This window comes from Octodon degus, unplaced genomic scaffold, assembly GCF_000260255.1.
Source record: "Octodon degus isolate 3935 unplaced genomic scaffold, OctDeg1.0 scaffold00136, whole genome shotgun sequence".
NCBI lineage: Eukaryota > Metazoa > Chordata > Mammalia > Rodentia > Octodontidae > Octodon > Octodon degus.
Genome location: NW_004524712.1, coordinates 7,322,059 through 7,339,190, shown reverse-complemented (window position 1 = coordinate 7,339,190; position 17,132 = coordinate 7,322,059). Strand labels below are relative to the sequence as shown.

The following is a 17,132-nucleotide window of genomic DNA, read 5'->3' as shown; positions in this document are numbered from 1 at the left end:
TCATTTTGTGTAGCACTGTCCTCTGCCCTTTGTTGTAGATCTTTGCTGCAGTTATAACCTTCACAGGTACTGAAGTTCAGGTGGAGCTCTACAGAGTTTGGACTTATCCAGCTGTGTCTGGCTCAGGTCTGGCTGCTGTGCTCAGCTCCTTCCCGCTGCGGACCTGGGCTAGGACTGGGCCTGGGGGTTCCCGGAAATCGGCAGAAATTCCTACTCGGCGGGCGGGGTTGGGGATGTGCCGCGGAGTGATGGGGGGCGGCCCGAGGGGGTGGGAGAGGGTCCGGCCCACGCTGTGCCTGGGCTGGGACTGGTCGCGCCGGCGCAGGGTAGCAGGAAGCTCTCCACACACTCACCGGACCTCGGCTAGGACTGGGTCTGGGGGTTTCTGGAAGTCGGCAGAAATTCCTACTGGGTGGGAGGGGTCGGGGAGGTACGGCGGAGTGGTGGGGGGGCGGCCTGAGGGGGTGGGAGAGGGTCCGGCCCACGCTCCGCCTGGGCTGGGACTGGTCCCGCCGGCGCAGGGCAGCAGGAAGCTCTCCACACACTCACTGGACCTGGGCTAGGACTGGGTCTCTTTATGCTCTTTATCTCAATAAATATATTCTGCTTATAAAAAAAACACAGACAATCTGGTGTATAAAATATGTATTCATTTATCATATTTAGTACAGGGTCTCACTGCACAGATCGGACTCAGTGATCCGCCTGTTTTCAGCCTCCCAAGCACTGCTGGGATTATAGGCATATGCCACTAAGATGTATAAAAATATTTGTGATGTGGCCAGCTACAAATAAATGTTGCCTTGGATGGGTGTGATGGTGCACTCCTGCAGTCCCAGCATTGAGGAAGTTGGGTCAGGTGGATCACTACAAATTTAATGCCAACCTGGGCTATGAAGTGAGTTCAGGACTATCCTGAAGGGGCTGGAGAGATGGCTCAGTGGTCTAAAGCACCTACTTGGAACAAGCTCGGCAAAGCACAGGTACCACGGTTCGATCCCCCAGCACCACATGCCAGCCAGCCGCGCCCCCTGGTGGGCTGAGCTGGCCACACACACACACTAAATAAATGTAAAAAAAAAAAAAAAAAAAAAAGTCGACTATCCTGAACTGCATAGAGAAATCCTGACTCAAAAAGACCATCAATAAATAGTTATCTTGCTTGGCTTGGTAGCTGTAATTTCTAGCACTCAGGAGGCTGAGGCAAGAATCAGTACAAGTTCAAAGCCTGACATAGCAAGAGCCTGTCTAAAAAAAAAAAAATAGTATCACCTAGTCCTAGTATCCATTGTTCCGAAATCATGTTCATTCAACCCTTCCTGCTTGATATTTTCACCTAGCAGGATGACAGGCCTTTCACAATTAAGGCCAAGACAAAATTCTTTTTCTAATTTGCTATCGAAGTCCTGTTCCTCCAGTCTTTTTTCCAAATTTTTCTCATTTTCCAAATTTTTTAATCTCTGAGAGTTCATGATACAGTCATTATTTCTCTCATCACTCCCATATTTTTTTTCCTTGAATTTCATCCTAAAATAGACCTTATCAAGTCTTCCTCTAGAATACTCTTTCCTCTGTCTGTACTTAACCAGCCTAGTTTGTCAACACCATATTTTGCTTTGACTACTGCAGTGATCTTCAAAGTAGCCCATAATTTTATTTCATACTCAAGTCTGTTCTTCATATAATGGCCAGAGTCATCATTTTTCTAAGTCAGGTGTTCACTGGTTTAAGTTGTAGATAATTAACATTGTCTGTTCATACTTAAAAACTAGACTCTGTACAGGGACACTACAGGATAGAACTTATGCCTGGGCTCCCATCAGACCATTCTTCCCCTTGCATTCTACATTCTAGCTACACTGACCTTCTGTCAGGGTTTTTTTGTTTTTGTTTTTTGCAGTACTGGGGATTGAATTCAGAAGCCTGCGCTTGGCAGGCAAGCGCTTATTCTACTGAGCTCTCTCCCCAGCCCCTGTCAGTTTTTGAAGTACTTGGATTGTTCGTGCCTTTTAGGCCTTCCTGCTCCTACTTCATGGTCTGTGCCTGACATGTGTTCTCCTCTGACTTCCATTCAAATTACTGGCTTCCCCTTAACCTGTAGATCACTATTTGGTCTTAGTTCTAAGTCCTTTCCTGATCACCAGCCTGTACCAGCATTCAAGTATGTATGTTGTCCTGCTCTGTCTTCTCTGATCCTTTGCTTGATAATAGATTCCTTCTCATCATTGAGTATTGGCTTCATGAATAAACTTTTTTTTAAAAAAATAAACTTTTCGTACAGATTGTAGGACATCTTAAAAACTATACTTGATAGGCCTGGGGTATAATTTAGCGGTACAAGTGCCTGGCTGGCAAGCACAGGGTCCTGAGTTTGATTCCCAGTACCAAAAAAAAAAAAGATAAAAACTTGAAGAATTCAAGGATCTCAGCAAGGTTATTATTGAATAGCTAACCCTGTGTGAGCAGATTAGGAATCAGAATTATTTCTATGCCTAGATTTCTTAATTCCAAATACTAATCCAATCTTGTACTGTGTATTAAATGCTGTGTGAATGATGGGGGTATACAGGTGAAGTACAGAGCCCTTTTCCTCGAGGAGCTCAATTTAGGAGAGAGGTTGAAGACAGACAAGTAGTAAGCAAGGCATTTTGAGTGACGGCAGATTTGGCTGCTGTACATTGGGAAGCACCTGCCTGAGCACTGATAAATCAGGTCTTCCAGAAGCAGGGTGCGGCAGCTCAGCTACTTACTTTCCCCTGAGACGGCCTCTTCCTGTATAGTGTAGTTTAGGCTAGCCTTGAAATCACTGTGTATCCCAGGCTCTTCCCAAACCTGTAGCAGTCCTACTTGCCTTCGCTTCCCAAGTACAGAGATTATAGGCACATATCACTATGCCTGGTGCATTTTCTAAAATGAATAGAAGTTAGGTAGCAAAGAAGGTAGTCTAGTAGAGAAAGTTAGTGTGCAAAAGTAGAGTGTTGAGAGGGATTTTGGTACTTCAGAGGAATTACTTGATACGGGATATGTGGAGTATGAGAAGTGAGACTCAGGGCCAGCAAGATAGCTCGGCGGGCTGAGGGCCTGCTTAGGCAAGCACAGGGACTGGGGTCATCATCCCACATGCCTTGCTGGCCCCACATGCTTCGTTGGGCCCGCCTCCTGTGCATGCTGAGCTGGCCACCCAGACCCAGCATGGCAGCCCACACCTTAATCCCAGTGCTGGGGAGGCTGAGAACAGGAGGAGCACTATGAGTCTGAGCTGCTTAGTGAGACGCTGGACCAAATACAAGGGGCGGGGAGAGAAAGAGAGAGCGTGCAAGCAAGCAAGCAGTGAGGCTCTTTTCTCCTTCCTTGCTTGCTTTTGCTGTGTTCTGCTTACATAAACTGCTTCCTCTCTGCATTACCCCTGTGCCAAGCCACACTGCCTTGGAACCAGCTGATTACGGACTGAAATGTCTACAAACTAATATAAATAAACTTTCCTCCCTTGAAAGAAAAGGAAAGAGGCTGTTGAAGGTAGATTTCAAATATGAGAAGTCTTAGATAACTTATAGAGGGGTTAAGATTTCATTTAGGCTAGTGATACAGCTCAGCGGCATAAGCACCTGCCTAGCAGGTGCAAGGTCCTGAGTTTGATCCATGGTACTAAAAAAAAAAAAAAAAGATTTCATTTAGGAGGATAATGCTTCTAGGATTTTAATGAGGGAGGCTGGTTTAGCCATAAAAAGTAACTGTGATTTGGTGAGAAAGGTGATTTAGAGGGGTGTGGAGATAGAATTATTAATTCAGGTCTGCATTCAAGCAGGCCTAAGTTAAAGCAGTAGCAAGAAGGAAGGGATTAGAGAGGTGGAAAATATGTAACATATGCCGGGTGTGGTGGCTCAGCCTGTGACCCTAGTACTTGGGAGGCTAAGGCTGCTGGATCATTGCAGATATCGAGACCAGCCTGGGCTACAGAGTGAGCTCAAGCCAGCCTGAACTACAGAGTGAGACCCTGTCTCGAAAAGACCCCCCAAAATTATTTAAGTTAAAACAGTATGTGACATTTGTAGTTGTGTTTCCATTCTTGCTTTTTATGATTGTTCTAAGTGAAACTCATGGGGCTGGTGAGATGGCTCAGTGGTCTAAAGCACCTACTTAGAACAAGCTTAGCAAAGCACAGGGACCGCAGTTCAATCCCCCAGCACCACATGCCAGCCAGCCCCGCCCCCTGGTGGGCTGAGCTGGCCACACACACACACACACACACATAAATAAATAAAATTTTCTAAGTGAAACTCATGATCTAGTGGCTAAACTATTCTAAAAAGTCTCGAAGTGTTTTTCATTTAGAGTTGACCTGCAGAAATGTTTATTCAACTTTAAAATCAGAGCCTGGTTGCCTTTTTTGGTTTATTTTTTTAGACTGGAAAATGTTCAGTATCCCTACCAACTCTACATTGCTCCTTCTACCAGCAGTACAGAACGACCAAGTCCAAATGGTCCAGACAGACCTTTTCAGTGTCCGACCTGTGGGGTGCGATTCACCCGTATTCAGAACCTAAAGCAGCACATGCTCATCCACTCAGGTAATGGCATCTTCCCTGTTGTGTAAGTGAACAGTCTCAAACATTTTATTTTGGAACCCAGTTAAAATAAAAAGCATGTACCTTGGAGAAAAGAATAAAAATTCTGGGAAGTCAGATGAAAAACGGATTAGCTTAGGCCTTTTGCTGAAATGGTGCAGTTATGAGAAAGTTGTTCTTTAATGCACTTAGCACAGGTACTAAGTACTGTATCTGATTAAAACTTACAGGCAGCGTGCAATGTGTAAGGTATAAACTAAAAGGTACGTTTCAGGGGTGTGTGTATCTGTACATGAAACAAAAACACAAATGGTAAAATAAGTGGTTATTAAAGCAGATAGTGCTCCTTTCAGAAGCAGCAGTTTGAAAGCCATTACTGCTTAAAATTGCTTTTTTTAAAAAATTCTTTTTTTTTTAAATTTCTTATAAGTTTTTTGTTATTGTTCTGTTCTCTTTTTTAAACCAGTTATGTAGGTTTATATCTGGTAACCTAAACAACTAATTTGAAGATAACATCATGCAACACAGCACCCACTGTTAATTTCTACTACCTTGTTTAGTGAAATTTTGCTTTGTTTCTAATGCTATTTTTGTTTATTACAATTTTGTTTTATTTAAAAAATAATTTTCTTTTTAATGTATTTGGTCCAGGGTCTCACTACGCAGCTCGGACTCATAGTGATCCTACTGTTTACATCCTCCCCAGTGCTGGGATTACAGACATGCACCACCACACCCAGTCTCTGTGGTGGCTCAGTGTGCCGGGGGCAGGGCTGGCATGTCATGTGATGCCAGGGATCAAACCTGGGCCCTGCGCTCACCTAAGCAGGCAGTTAGCCCACTGAGCTATCTTGCCAGCCCAAGTTTTTTTTAAAGTAGATAATGGTTGTTCCTTGTATCATTCTTTTAACTTTTCTGTTTAAAATTATTTCCAAATAAAAAGTGCTTTAAAAAATTTAATATGAGTAGGTGTGGTGGGTGGTGCATACCTGTAATCCCAGTGCTTGGGAGGCTGAAAACAGGAGGATCACTGTGAGTCTGATCTGTGTAATAAGACACTATAGACTCTGTACTAAATTTAAAAAAAAAAAAATATATATATATATATATATATGTATATGTATGTATATTTTACTGTTATGTTTCATAGATCCTGAATTTTTCTGTGCTTTGATTAGTCAGCTCTGTAGTTTCTTTCTAGTGTTCAAGAGATTTTGGATGAATGTGTAGATGAGATTTTATTGAAACTTGAGCTCAGTGGTCACATAAAGGTGACCACTCTTAACGTCCATTCTTTCCCCCAGACAGTCCTTGTAGTCCCTGTCCTAACACGTTTCCTGCAGTGTTGTTAAGTGTACAGTTTGTGTTTTACAGGCTTTAAATTTTCTTTTTTAGGTTTTAAAATTTATTTGCTCTGAACTATGATGTGTTAAGGATACCACAGTTAGTGTGCCTTGTACTTCATTTATTAATTTCCATCAGTGTGAACCACTGAGAGAGCCACTTCATCAAACAATGATCCTGTCGTGGTCATTACATACGGAAATGTTAAAATTTTCCTTTTCTTTTCTCATTTTCTTCTCAGATAAGGAACATGAAATTATGAATGCTAGTATATGAGAATTTCAGTTCTGTCTAAATACTGTGGTTAAAATAAATTGTGAAGTCTGTAAAGTAGATGATTTAAAATTTTCAGAAGTCAAATTTATCATCTGTTACCTCCTCCCCACCCTACCTTAACCTTTAAATATTGGTAATTTTTACATATTATTTGCCTTCTGTGATGTATCAAAATAAAATAATTTTTGATGATAGTTTTTAAGTTCTTGAAACAAAACTTGATTTAGAAACTTTTTAGGTTTATGACCTTTTGGTTTATTGTTTTCATGTTATTTTCTTTTACTTTTTTAGGAATTAAACCATTTCAGTGCGACCGCTGTGGGAAAAAGTTCACCAGGGCTTATTCGCTAAAGATGCATCGCCTAAAGCATGAAGGTAAACGCTGTTTCCGGTGCCAGATATGTAGTGCCACTTTCACTTCCTTCGGGGAATATAAACACCATATGAGGGTTTCCCGGCACATTATCCGCAAGCCTCGGATTTACGAGTGCAAAACATGTGGCGCCATGTTCACCAACTCTGGAAATTTAATCGTGCACCTGAGGAGTCTGAACCATGAAGCATCAGAGCTAGCAAACTACTTCCAGAGCAGGTGAGGTGCACAACAAGACGCGCCAGGAAAACTGCTTTCTGAACTCTCTTTTCCTGCTTTCAGGGCAGCCTGCTGTGTTATTTTATGAGGTTGCCAACTAATCATTATATTTACTTTTAAATTCCCAGTATCCGTTCTATGATCTTTTGATCTAATAAAAAGTTTTCTGGATCTCCTAAGTATATAAAGTTATAAATACTTCATACTTGGTATTCAAAATATTTTCCTACAAAATAAAAATTTTAAATCTGTATGTATATATATAGATATATACATATATTCCTATAGAAGTAGTCCACTTATCCTTGATTTAAAAATAGTAATAATAATAATAATATGAAGTTCAAGTAATCCTGTAGTAGGCCTTAAGTAGATCTTTTTAGAAAGTATACTGTGTCAGATGATACTTAATATCAGGTTACATCACACTGTGGATGTTAGTAAAATATTTTAACTGCTTTTCTCTCCTGCCCTCCCCCCTTCTTTGTCACCCTCCCGGCATCTCTCTCTCTCTCTCTCTGTCCCCTGCCATCCTATGTAAATGAATACCCACTTTTCAATAAAAAAAGGTACTCTGACAGTAACCATAATGGATGAGATGACTTAGGTTCACTGAAGTCTTTCCTGTTTCAGTTCAGAGCTCCAGCTTAGAACCCTGATTGTGTGTAACAGAGTTGCTTTTCTGGCTCAGGGCTCCCACGGAGATCAGGTTCTAGCTCTGTCTCCACTCTGTGATTACACTTGGTACCTCACAGGTGAAACAGCTGGAAGTTCAGCAAGAGAGGACATGTAAGCTTTGAACGAAAGTTTCTTTTTTTTTTTTTCTAATTAGATTTTATTCGTACATTTTAGATATGCATAATGATCACATTCTGAACAGCATAGTTTCTAAGGCCTCCTCCAGATAGATACTTCTATTGTATGTTTTAAAATACTTTATGAGAATTTCACTACTGTAAGAAACCTTTATTATAAAATAAATTTTTACATTTTAAATCACTTTTATTTTTGAAAATATTTTTCAGTAAATTCCAAATTACTCCAGTGTAGACTTTTTCCCTTCACACTGTACTCCAGCGTAGACTTTTTCCCTTTACACTATTTGATTTGTTTCTAATTCTGCACAATTGTCACAAACTTAGATTATACATACCACATTAAAATAGTTGTTTTGAACTAAAACAAGTTAACAGACAACTTCTGTGTCTTATGCAGAATCCTTATCCTTTATTCTTTTTTTCTAACCCCCTCAAAAGTCTAAAATTTTCTAGAGTTCAATTTAGAACATTTGAAATTGCTTTGCAGATGAGCAGAGTTGAGTTTTCCTATGAATGCTAAACAATTATAAAATGGCTGTATCAAGTGTATTAGTTTTTTATTTTTATTTTTTTTGTGGTACCAGTGATCAAACTTAGTACCTTGCGATTGCCAGGCAGGTGCTTATGCCACTGAGCTCTATCCCCAGCCCGAGTGTATTAATAATGATAGTCCTAGTATAATGAGCCTTTTTGGTAATGAAGATTTAGATAGAGCATTTATGATAAGACTTATTTCATGTTTGTTGTTTAAATACCCCAGAATGGTTAGAAAATACACACTATTAAAATTTCAGTATATTTTACTGTTCATATTTCCTGTGCAAACCAGTAATTTAGTGCTTTTTTAGGACAAACATAAATAATCCAAGGTATTCATTTCCAAATTCTGATTCAGACATAATTTATTACCATGTTCAGATCTAATAGCAAGATGCACATAAATTGTCTTTCTATATTTCTCATCTTTACACATTATTTTTAAGTCATTTATGTATTCATGATTTAATTTCTTAATCAGTAGAATGGGTTTGTATGCCTTTTATTGTGTAATCCTAGAAAAGTTAGAACATTTAAATTATTCAGATAGCCTCTGCATAAGTGAACAGTCTACTTAGATTTGTTTTGTCAATAAACATAGACCAAGAAAGGCTATTGAGGCTTCTTGAGGATCCTCAAGGACTGATGCATTTTTGTTCTGATGGGTGACTTTGGTTCATATTTAGGAATGTTTATAAGTTGAAAGTTCTGAGCCCTAACATTTTTTGAGAATTCATGAAATAAAAGGCCCCAGTCTTGATTTGCAGCTTGTGTCTTTTATTGTATTCTGTTACTGATTTCAAGTTAACTCATGTTTCACCCTTTGCCTCTCACCTAGTGATTTCCTAGTACCGGACTACTTAAACCAAGACCAAGAAGAGACCCTTGTTCAGTACGATCTTGGAGAACACGGTTTTGAAAGCAACTCTTCTGTTCAAATGCCTGTAATTTCACAGGTCTCCTCCACCCAGAATTGTGAAAGCACCTTCCCCTTGGGATCCCTTGCTGGGCTGGCAGAAAAGGAAGAGGAGGTGCCAGAGCAGCCGAAGCCCGGCGTGCATGCTGATGCTGCCAGCGAGGATCCCCCCAGTCAGAGCTGTCTTTTATAACTATCCAGTAGTTTTGTGGTTTGGCTTCATTTTTTGGAAAGTGCCTGTGCTTGGTCTTGTACATTTAAATTTAATCTAATTTTTTAAGCAAGAAAAGGTTTGGGAAAGAATCTCCCTTTTCATTTTGTAAGTCCTACAACTGATGTTTTATTTTCTTAACTGAGAAATTGCTTCTGTCAGGACATAATAACACGATGTTGAAATTTAGTAGAACTCATGAAACCCAGGAGAACCAGTTGACTTCAGACATGTACCAGGTTATTTTTCATTTAATTATTAAAGATAGGCTAACAACAGATCATTAGGTAAAAAATAAATCAGGTGATTATTGGTTTGATTATCCTAAGATAAAAAGGTACGTGAGAAACAAATTACTAAGCAGAATTTAACTAATGGCTTGAGTAGATGTTTACTCTTCTGCATAGGACATTGTAAAGCCAGCTGATTTTGGAAGTGTTCATGGTGAACTTTCTTAAAAATTACTAAATACTTCTGAAATCCAGCATACTTTTTTTAAGCTTTGTCATTTCTATTACGATTTTTTTAGATGAAGATTTGGTTTGGATCGGCATCCTCCATGCCTTTTAGTTCCACTCCAAAGGCAAAGACCATGCCTGAGAAGTCAGACTGTGGATGACACTACCAGGAACACAGAACGAAATACACAAAGCTCAGCTTCATAGAAATTCTTCTACTTTTCTGGCTAAAATTGACATTTACCTGTTGTTTGGAGGTTAATGTCTTGTAATTATTAGGTCATTGCTCCAGTCACTCTTCTCTGTGGCCCGTCAACAGTACTTTTTCTTGTATTTACCAGTGTGCTACCATATAAAGTAAAGCTATTAGAGATACTCTATATTTTATATATAGGTTTATGTATTGTTGGAGATGTTTTTACTGTGCTGTTTTGGACAAAATAAAGAATTCTGTGTTAAGGTTAAGTTCTTAACTAAGATTGTTTACAAAATCCCATATGACAGTGATATTATCCGTATTCCAAAATAGTTTAAGACATTGCCAAATTTATTATAGCAGTTTCTATAGTTTTTGCACAGTGTAAGCAATAATTTAAAAATTAGGCTATAAAATGGATCATCTACTACTCTGGAAGAAGAGAGAAAATTGTTAAGACTTAAAAAACCCTAAAAACCTTAAAGTAATGAGTATCACCTTTTCTGCTGCTAAAAAGATGAAATTTATACGATGCTCAAAACTGGGATAGCCAGGTGCGGTGATGTACAACTGCAATCCCAGTACTCGAGAGTCTGAGGCAAAAGGGTCACTGCAAGTTCAAGGCAGCCTAGGCTACGTGTTGAATTCTAGTCCAGTCTGAATTACAGAGCAATATCCTCTTGAGAAACCAAAAAATAAGAGAAGACTGGGATGTATATTTTGTCTAGTGTCATTAAAGCATCTTTGACTTTGTTCAAAAATACGACTCCACGAATAATGAACTTTTAGCATCTTTTATGTATATAAAAGACCCGAAGTTCAGTAATTATAAAACTGATTAGAAAATTATGAAATAGGTTAGAGAAAAGTTATACAGAGATTTGAAGTTTATTCAGGTGCCAGGCCTTACTAAATACATTTAATTATAGCAATTTGTTTGTTTTTGTATAATTTATTCCTCCCATCCCATTAATGTCAAGAAAGAAAAAGTCAAGTCACTAGAACTTTTTTCGGTTAATATTCTTTCTATCTCTGCTTACACTCTGCTGTCCTTAACTCCAGCTTGGGCTGGGTGCTGGAGATGGAGCCCGGGGTCTTGCCCATGCTAGACGTGAGCATGACCATAAGCTACATCACCCCCTTCCAGTTTTGATGCCTCACTCATGAACCTATTTTTTACTCATTCTGCCTTTAGCCCTCATTTCCATTAGTGTGTTTCACTTACAAACTTGTGTGGTTTTTTTGTTTTTTTGTTTTTTTTTTTTTTTTTTTCATTTTAATCCATATGCTCCCAAACATAAGTGTATCCTTCAGGAAAATCAATGTTTATAAGTTAAGGGTTTCTACAATTTATGATTCTTCACTAGGATTAAATTACTTAGTGCAAAAGACTGCTGTGTCTCCATTACAACTATAAATTAATCTCAAAATCCTATGTTAATAAGACAAAGAATAGGAAGCACTATTGCTCCTCATTCCAAGTTACTTTTTTTAAAAGGAGAAAAGAAACTTTAAAAATGCCTAAGTCATTGATAGTCCTCCCAGTTGAAAGTGTTGTAGTGTATCCCTTCTCCTGAGAATTCTACAGTAGGAGAGCCCTTGGCAGCTGCGGCTCTAAGGTATTCTGACTATATTTCTACAATGAAGAATTCATTGGATATTCTTTTTTCCAGGCAGAAACTAGGTTTTCATTGGTAATTATGGATTTCTAGGTTTTATAGGAAATTTGAATAGACTGTGAAAGCTCTTATCTAGTGACTCCCCAAATCGTATCAATATAGGTAACTGTTCGATATTTAACGTGAAATGATAAGAGACCTTTTCCTATTTCAGAGAGGCTCTGCATTTTTCTTAACACATGATTTGAGGATGTTTTGTTTATAAATCTGTTTAAAAAAACAAAACTGCGAGAGGGTAACTGTATATATAGTAGTATTTAGATTTATTTAAGGTTCATGTAAGAGAAGGATGCCTGGATGTATAATTTTTACCAGAACATGTGGAAAACATTGCAAACTTTGCAAAGCTAGTTTAGGATATGTAAGCATAGCTAGCTGTCTTAAGACATAAGGGGGGGGGGTACCTTTGTGATATTTAAAGGGCTTAAAGTTTAGAATGCAAAAAAAAATTACCTTTTTATTTATTTTTTTTTAAATTACCTTTTTAAAACCAAGCATTTTATATTAGAAAAGTTTTATTTCCAGTTTTTTAACTACCAACTACATACCCCCTAGAAGTAAGCAAGTATATTCACCATGATGCTGGAAGTTACTGTTTCTCCATTCTTTTCATTTCTAGGGGTATATTCTAATGCTGGAAGCAAGTTAGCATGTCAGATATACTACTAATTCTAAAAAAAATTGCCAATTTTTATTTTAAGTAATTACACAGTTACATTGGCAGGTTTTTGTTTTTTTTTTTTTAAGTTTGCAGTTGTTTTAGTAAAACAAAGTTAAGGCTAAAATGTTTAAATATCCTTATTGTCTTCTATTTTAAAACTTACATAACCATTCTGCTTTATGGCAACTAGATTCCTTGTTAGGACACATGGCCTTTGGTTTGAAAACAAATTCCACTCGTTAAAATATTTTACTAAGTGGGATGAGCTTGTCAACACATCTGAGAGCCCTAGTCACTGGAGACCAAGTGACTTAGCGTGTGCTTCCTGGGTGGGAGGGGCCCCAGCTGCAGGCCTTCCCTCAGAGCCTTTGGGAGTGGCCTGCTTCTCTCTTTCAAGGTTCTGATTTTGTTCTCTAAATGTACATGGAGGCTAGTTAGACAGTCCAGTGTTTTGTTGAGTTTTCTTTAGCTTTTAGTACTGGGGATCAACCCTGGCCTCACATATGCTAGACAGGTACTCCTCGCCGAGCTACATCCCTACTCTTTTTTATTTTTTTTTTCCTTACTCCTTAATGGCTTTTATTTAGAAGATTCTTAGGTCATGGTTTACAATCTTTGTAGTCCCTGAAAAATACATTATTATGCAGTGTAATGGTAATTCTATTCTAGTATAGCACCCAGAGAAAATTATATTTGATGAGTGGCATGAAATCCCAACATTGAGGAGGCTGAAGCAGGCGGATCACTGCAATTGACTTTTGATGTAATAGTTACTATTTCCCTCAGCTACAAAATAGAAAGTTAGAAATGTAAATATATATCCAAGAGAAAGAATCATTTTCCAGTTATTAAGATTATCTGGGAAAAAGAAACTAGTTAAGTTCACATGTGGAAAGAACAGGCCCAGAGTTACTAAAGGATATCACTATGGTTTTCACTGTAAGTTATTGATATAAGATGCTTTATAATATATTTACACTTCGAAAGTTATTGAGAGAAGCTGGGCATGGTGGCACATGCCTATAATCCCAGCACTCGGGAGACTGAGGCAGGAGGATCGCTCTGAGTTTGCAGCCAGCTTGCGCTACAAAATGAGTTTGAGGTCAGCCTGAACTGCATAGTGAAACCCTGTCTCAAAAAAGACAAAAAGAAAAAAAAAAAAAAAACTATTGAGAGAAGAATATATAGAATCTAGATTTTATTGAAAAGTCCTAAGAAGAATACATCCAAAAACAATAGTGAGTCAGCTTAACACAGTGAAGTGGAATTGTGCCACTTCTCAGATTGGACTGTGGAATGCTCTGTGGATGTTTCACTTTAGATTACAGATGTTGAGCTTTGTGTCAGTGTATTTATAGGAAGTTAAACCCTATCTCAGAAGTATTGACAACATAGTACTAGTTATCATCAGGAGTTACAGTTCTATTTTATTACCAAAAGAAAATTCATGTTTTTAAAAATAATCCTCAGAAATTCCAAGCACTGTCAAAAGAACCTGAGTTTGGTAGTGCAGTGTCTAGCATGAGATTGCCCTGACATGGCCAGAAGGCCTCAGTGGAAGCCCAGGGTCCAGGCCAGTTCATACTACCAAGGCTCCTGTGTACGTGCTGGTTTACAAAGAGCTTACCTGTTGAGACCATGGGTTGGAAATCCAAGCTTCAGTAAGAAGAATTTTTAAAATGGTTTTAGTTTGGAGTTGCTGGTTTATAAAATCAGTCTATTTATTTCCTCTCAAGTTGACAAATTTTGCTGATTAAGCCTGAAGTCCCAAGCTCACTCTTGATGATCTCTTGATGGATAAAATTGCTGCTTAATTGTCAGAGGAGCTGCAGTATCATGACTGTTATTAAATTGTCTTGTTTTCCCAAATGCCAGCCTGACCATCTAGATTTTATTTGATTAAGTCAGTTGGAAAGCATTCTGTAAGTGAATGTTCAGTTTACCAAAGTGCACCCTGCTGAGGAAGAACGCGTCCTCCCTGCGCTAAGAGTAGCTGCCGTCGCCTGGATCCGTCACGCTTCCTCGGCGTTAGCAGAAGCTGCGTTCAGGAGCCGGACGCCTTTCAGCAGTTCTTAGAAACACCTGCTTTCTAGGGAGAGCCTTTCCTGTGAGCAGGTTGTAGGTGTTTCTCCTAGATTCTCTTTTTATTTCAGTACCAATTTAACTTTCAAATTGACAGATGCTGTGTAAAGCCTCTCATACTGAGAGTAGTCCGTTAAATTTTTGAAAGTTGCACTGTTTTTCATCTTTCAAGCACCTGCAATGACATTGGGTATTTGGAAGGAAAAAGATCATAGACTTTTTTCATTATCTTCCTTGTACAAAATGATGGCTTCTAATGCTTGTATTTCAAGGTATTTTTTAAAAACCAACAATCCCTGATAAGGGTGGCATTTTGTTTAGATCCAAATTCCAAACAGTGTACTTCTGTTCCTCGTGACTCCGGTCGCATCAGATAGTGATTGCTTGCCTCTTTGCAGGGCACCCTTACGGCACCTTATGTCCAATTTGGAGGGTAGTATATGGCTTCTTCATGCCTCTGCTATCTTCAAAAGCCATTTTATAAAAATCCTAGGTAGCCTATTTTAATATTTAAAAATATATATTTGTGAAAGATACTTTTAGAACAGACTTGTTTTTTTACTTTATAATTCCTGTATCCCATTTTTAAGAGTAAATTTAAGCTTTTCCAGGATTAGGAAGTATTCTTTTTCCAGAACAGCATAATAAGAAAGTCATATTGGGATAAAAGACCAGAATTCAGTGATAAAAGAAATTAATATCAGCTAAGGGAGATAGAATTGAAAGGCAAAAGTTGTTTTTGGTGTAACAGATATGAATTTTTAAATAAAGTGTTTCTGTAATTTCGTATTTGCTGCTATAAGTGGCTCAATACTTTACAGGACTAACAAATCTGGCTCCATTTCAAAGAGTCCGTTCTGGTGCAGGCCACCGAGGTGGAGGCTGCACCACCGTCTCCCCAGGCGCTGCTGCTCCGTGTAGCTCCCGCATGCTCTAATAGTCGTCTGCAGGCCGGCAGCAGGCAGGTGTGGGGCAGCTTCCCTCTGCCAGCTGTAGCATCACGAGTCCTCCGGGGCGCTGGCCGCTTCCTAGCCCGCACGGGAGGTGATGCTGAGGAGGAAAGGTGAACTACGCTACGTGGGTGTCTGTCCACCCGTCTCCCAGAACCAGGAAAGCTGTGCCAGTCCCCAGTTCACCAGCTTTGTACCTGATCATCTCATTCAAGTATGGCTTTACTTGGTGACAGTGACCATAGCTAAGTTACTTGGCATGTTTGACTTTCGACAGTAACAAAAATGGTTTTGGATTTTGTTTTATTTCTTAAAAATATATACAGTGTCAGAACTTTGCATTTTATATACTAGTATCTAGATATTAGTATTTTACAGGAAACAGTTCTTGGTCACACACACATATTTTTGTGACTTTTTTGTAAACTAAGTGCCGTTTCAACGTTACAATCATTTTTAGAGTTATTGTAATCAGTGTGAATATCATGTTTTTTCAAATCTGTTCTGAGCCTACATAGTGTTTGCTTTGTGAACATGTGTATTGTATATAACCTGTATAGTTACATTGTATTGAAATAGTAGCTTGTTTGATATAAGGAAAGTATGTATTGAGTATCTTTTTGCTAGTTTGATTGTTTAATCTTTTTTAAAAAGGCTTAAACTTTTTAAAAAAAAATCTTTAAACTGGCCTTTATTACATGGTCGCAACGTTGCAGTTGGAAGAGAAGGGCAGGGAAAACTAGTCTTGAGTGTTTTGGGATAGAAACATGAGACTAAGACTTGTTTTTATTTTGTTTTCTCCTTATTAAAATACCTTATTAATGCTTTATGGAATAAAACTTCCTGCTACTGTTATTTGTTACTGGCTGGAAGAAAAAAAAAATGGTGGTGTTGGTTGAGGTCCAATGAACAAGTTATCAGAATAATTAAACAACATGTTCAGACTAGGAGAACAGCTATAAGTGCAGAGGTTCTGCAAGCCTGTACCCCGCCAGGGAGGAAGCTGTCAGGGAGCTCAGCAGCGGAGGTCATCAAGCCTGAGAGCTGTTCAGCAGTCCTGCGTGGAGCAGGAAAAGCTCCTTACTGGTTGACAGGTTACTTCCTGAAGTTCCTGGGGTGGTTTTTTGTTTTTTGGGTTTTTTAAAAGTTGTATCATATTGGCTGGACAGCCATTGCTGCCATTTCAGTGATAAAATCTGACTGAAAGCAGTTTCTTTGTAGGGGTCAACCAATTACATAGGTAACAAGCCGTGGAGGGTCGGGAAGAGCTCTTGATGTGGATTTTGACAATGGTTGTCTTAAACAAAAAAAAAAAAAGAAAGAAATTATTGACCTCAAGCAACCAGGAACATTTCAGTTTAAGTTCAGAGAGGAAGATCATAAATGTTTGAAGAAGTCCTTTCATTCAGTGGATGTGTTAAATATTTTTAACAAGTTTGTGAAATCATTCAAGCTCAGCAAACTATTAGGTTTTTCAGTAGCTAAATTTTAGCCACAGAGGGTTGTGTACATTGTAGAATGTAAAATAATTTTATCTTAACATTTGCATATGAATTGTATCCCAGAAAGCTTCCTTTCAGAGAGTGATACTAACAATAATAACTAAAAGATGTGTATCTCAATCACTAGAGTTGAAATTAATAATTTGGGCTTTTTATCTTTTTTGCGGGGGGGGGTGCTTTTTATCTTTTGAGCTGAAGTTTGTTCTAAGTACTAAACTAAGACAATTAGCAAAATAAAATCCATAAACATACCAAGAATTTAAAGGGGAAAACCTGTGTATAAAAGTCAAATTACAAAGTGTAATGTGGAAGTGTTGTATGAGGAAGCTTTCTACTCATGGAAAA

The 17,132-nt window shown here is 38.6% G+C and overlaps 1 protein-coding gene across 4 annotated transcripts in view; it reads left to right on the top strand.

Annotated features, from left to right (window-relative positions):
• The window catches only part of Zbtb44 (zinc finger and BTB domain containing 44), a 53,688-nt gene extending 43,506 nt beyond the window's left edge, over positions 1 to 10,182 (top strand). The window contains exons 5-7 of one of the 4 annotated variants that reach the window (XM_023701441.1): positions 4,459 to 4,568; positions 6,477 to 6,777; positions 8,971 to 10,182. In XM_023701441.1, the coding sequence (XP_023557209.1) occupies positions 4,459 to 4,568; positions 6,477 to 6,777; positions 8,971 to 9,241 (682 nt within the window). In that variant the 3' untranslated portion in view covers positions 9,242 to 10,182. Of the gene's footprint in view, positions 1 to 4,404; positions 4,569 to 6,476; positions 6,778 to 8,970 lie in introns of all 4 variants that reach the window. The other 3 variants (XM_023701440.1, XM_023701439.1, XM_004641429.2) reach the window with 3 other exon arrangements.
• The last annotated feature ends 6,950 nt before the right edge of the window (positions 10,183 to 17,132 follow it).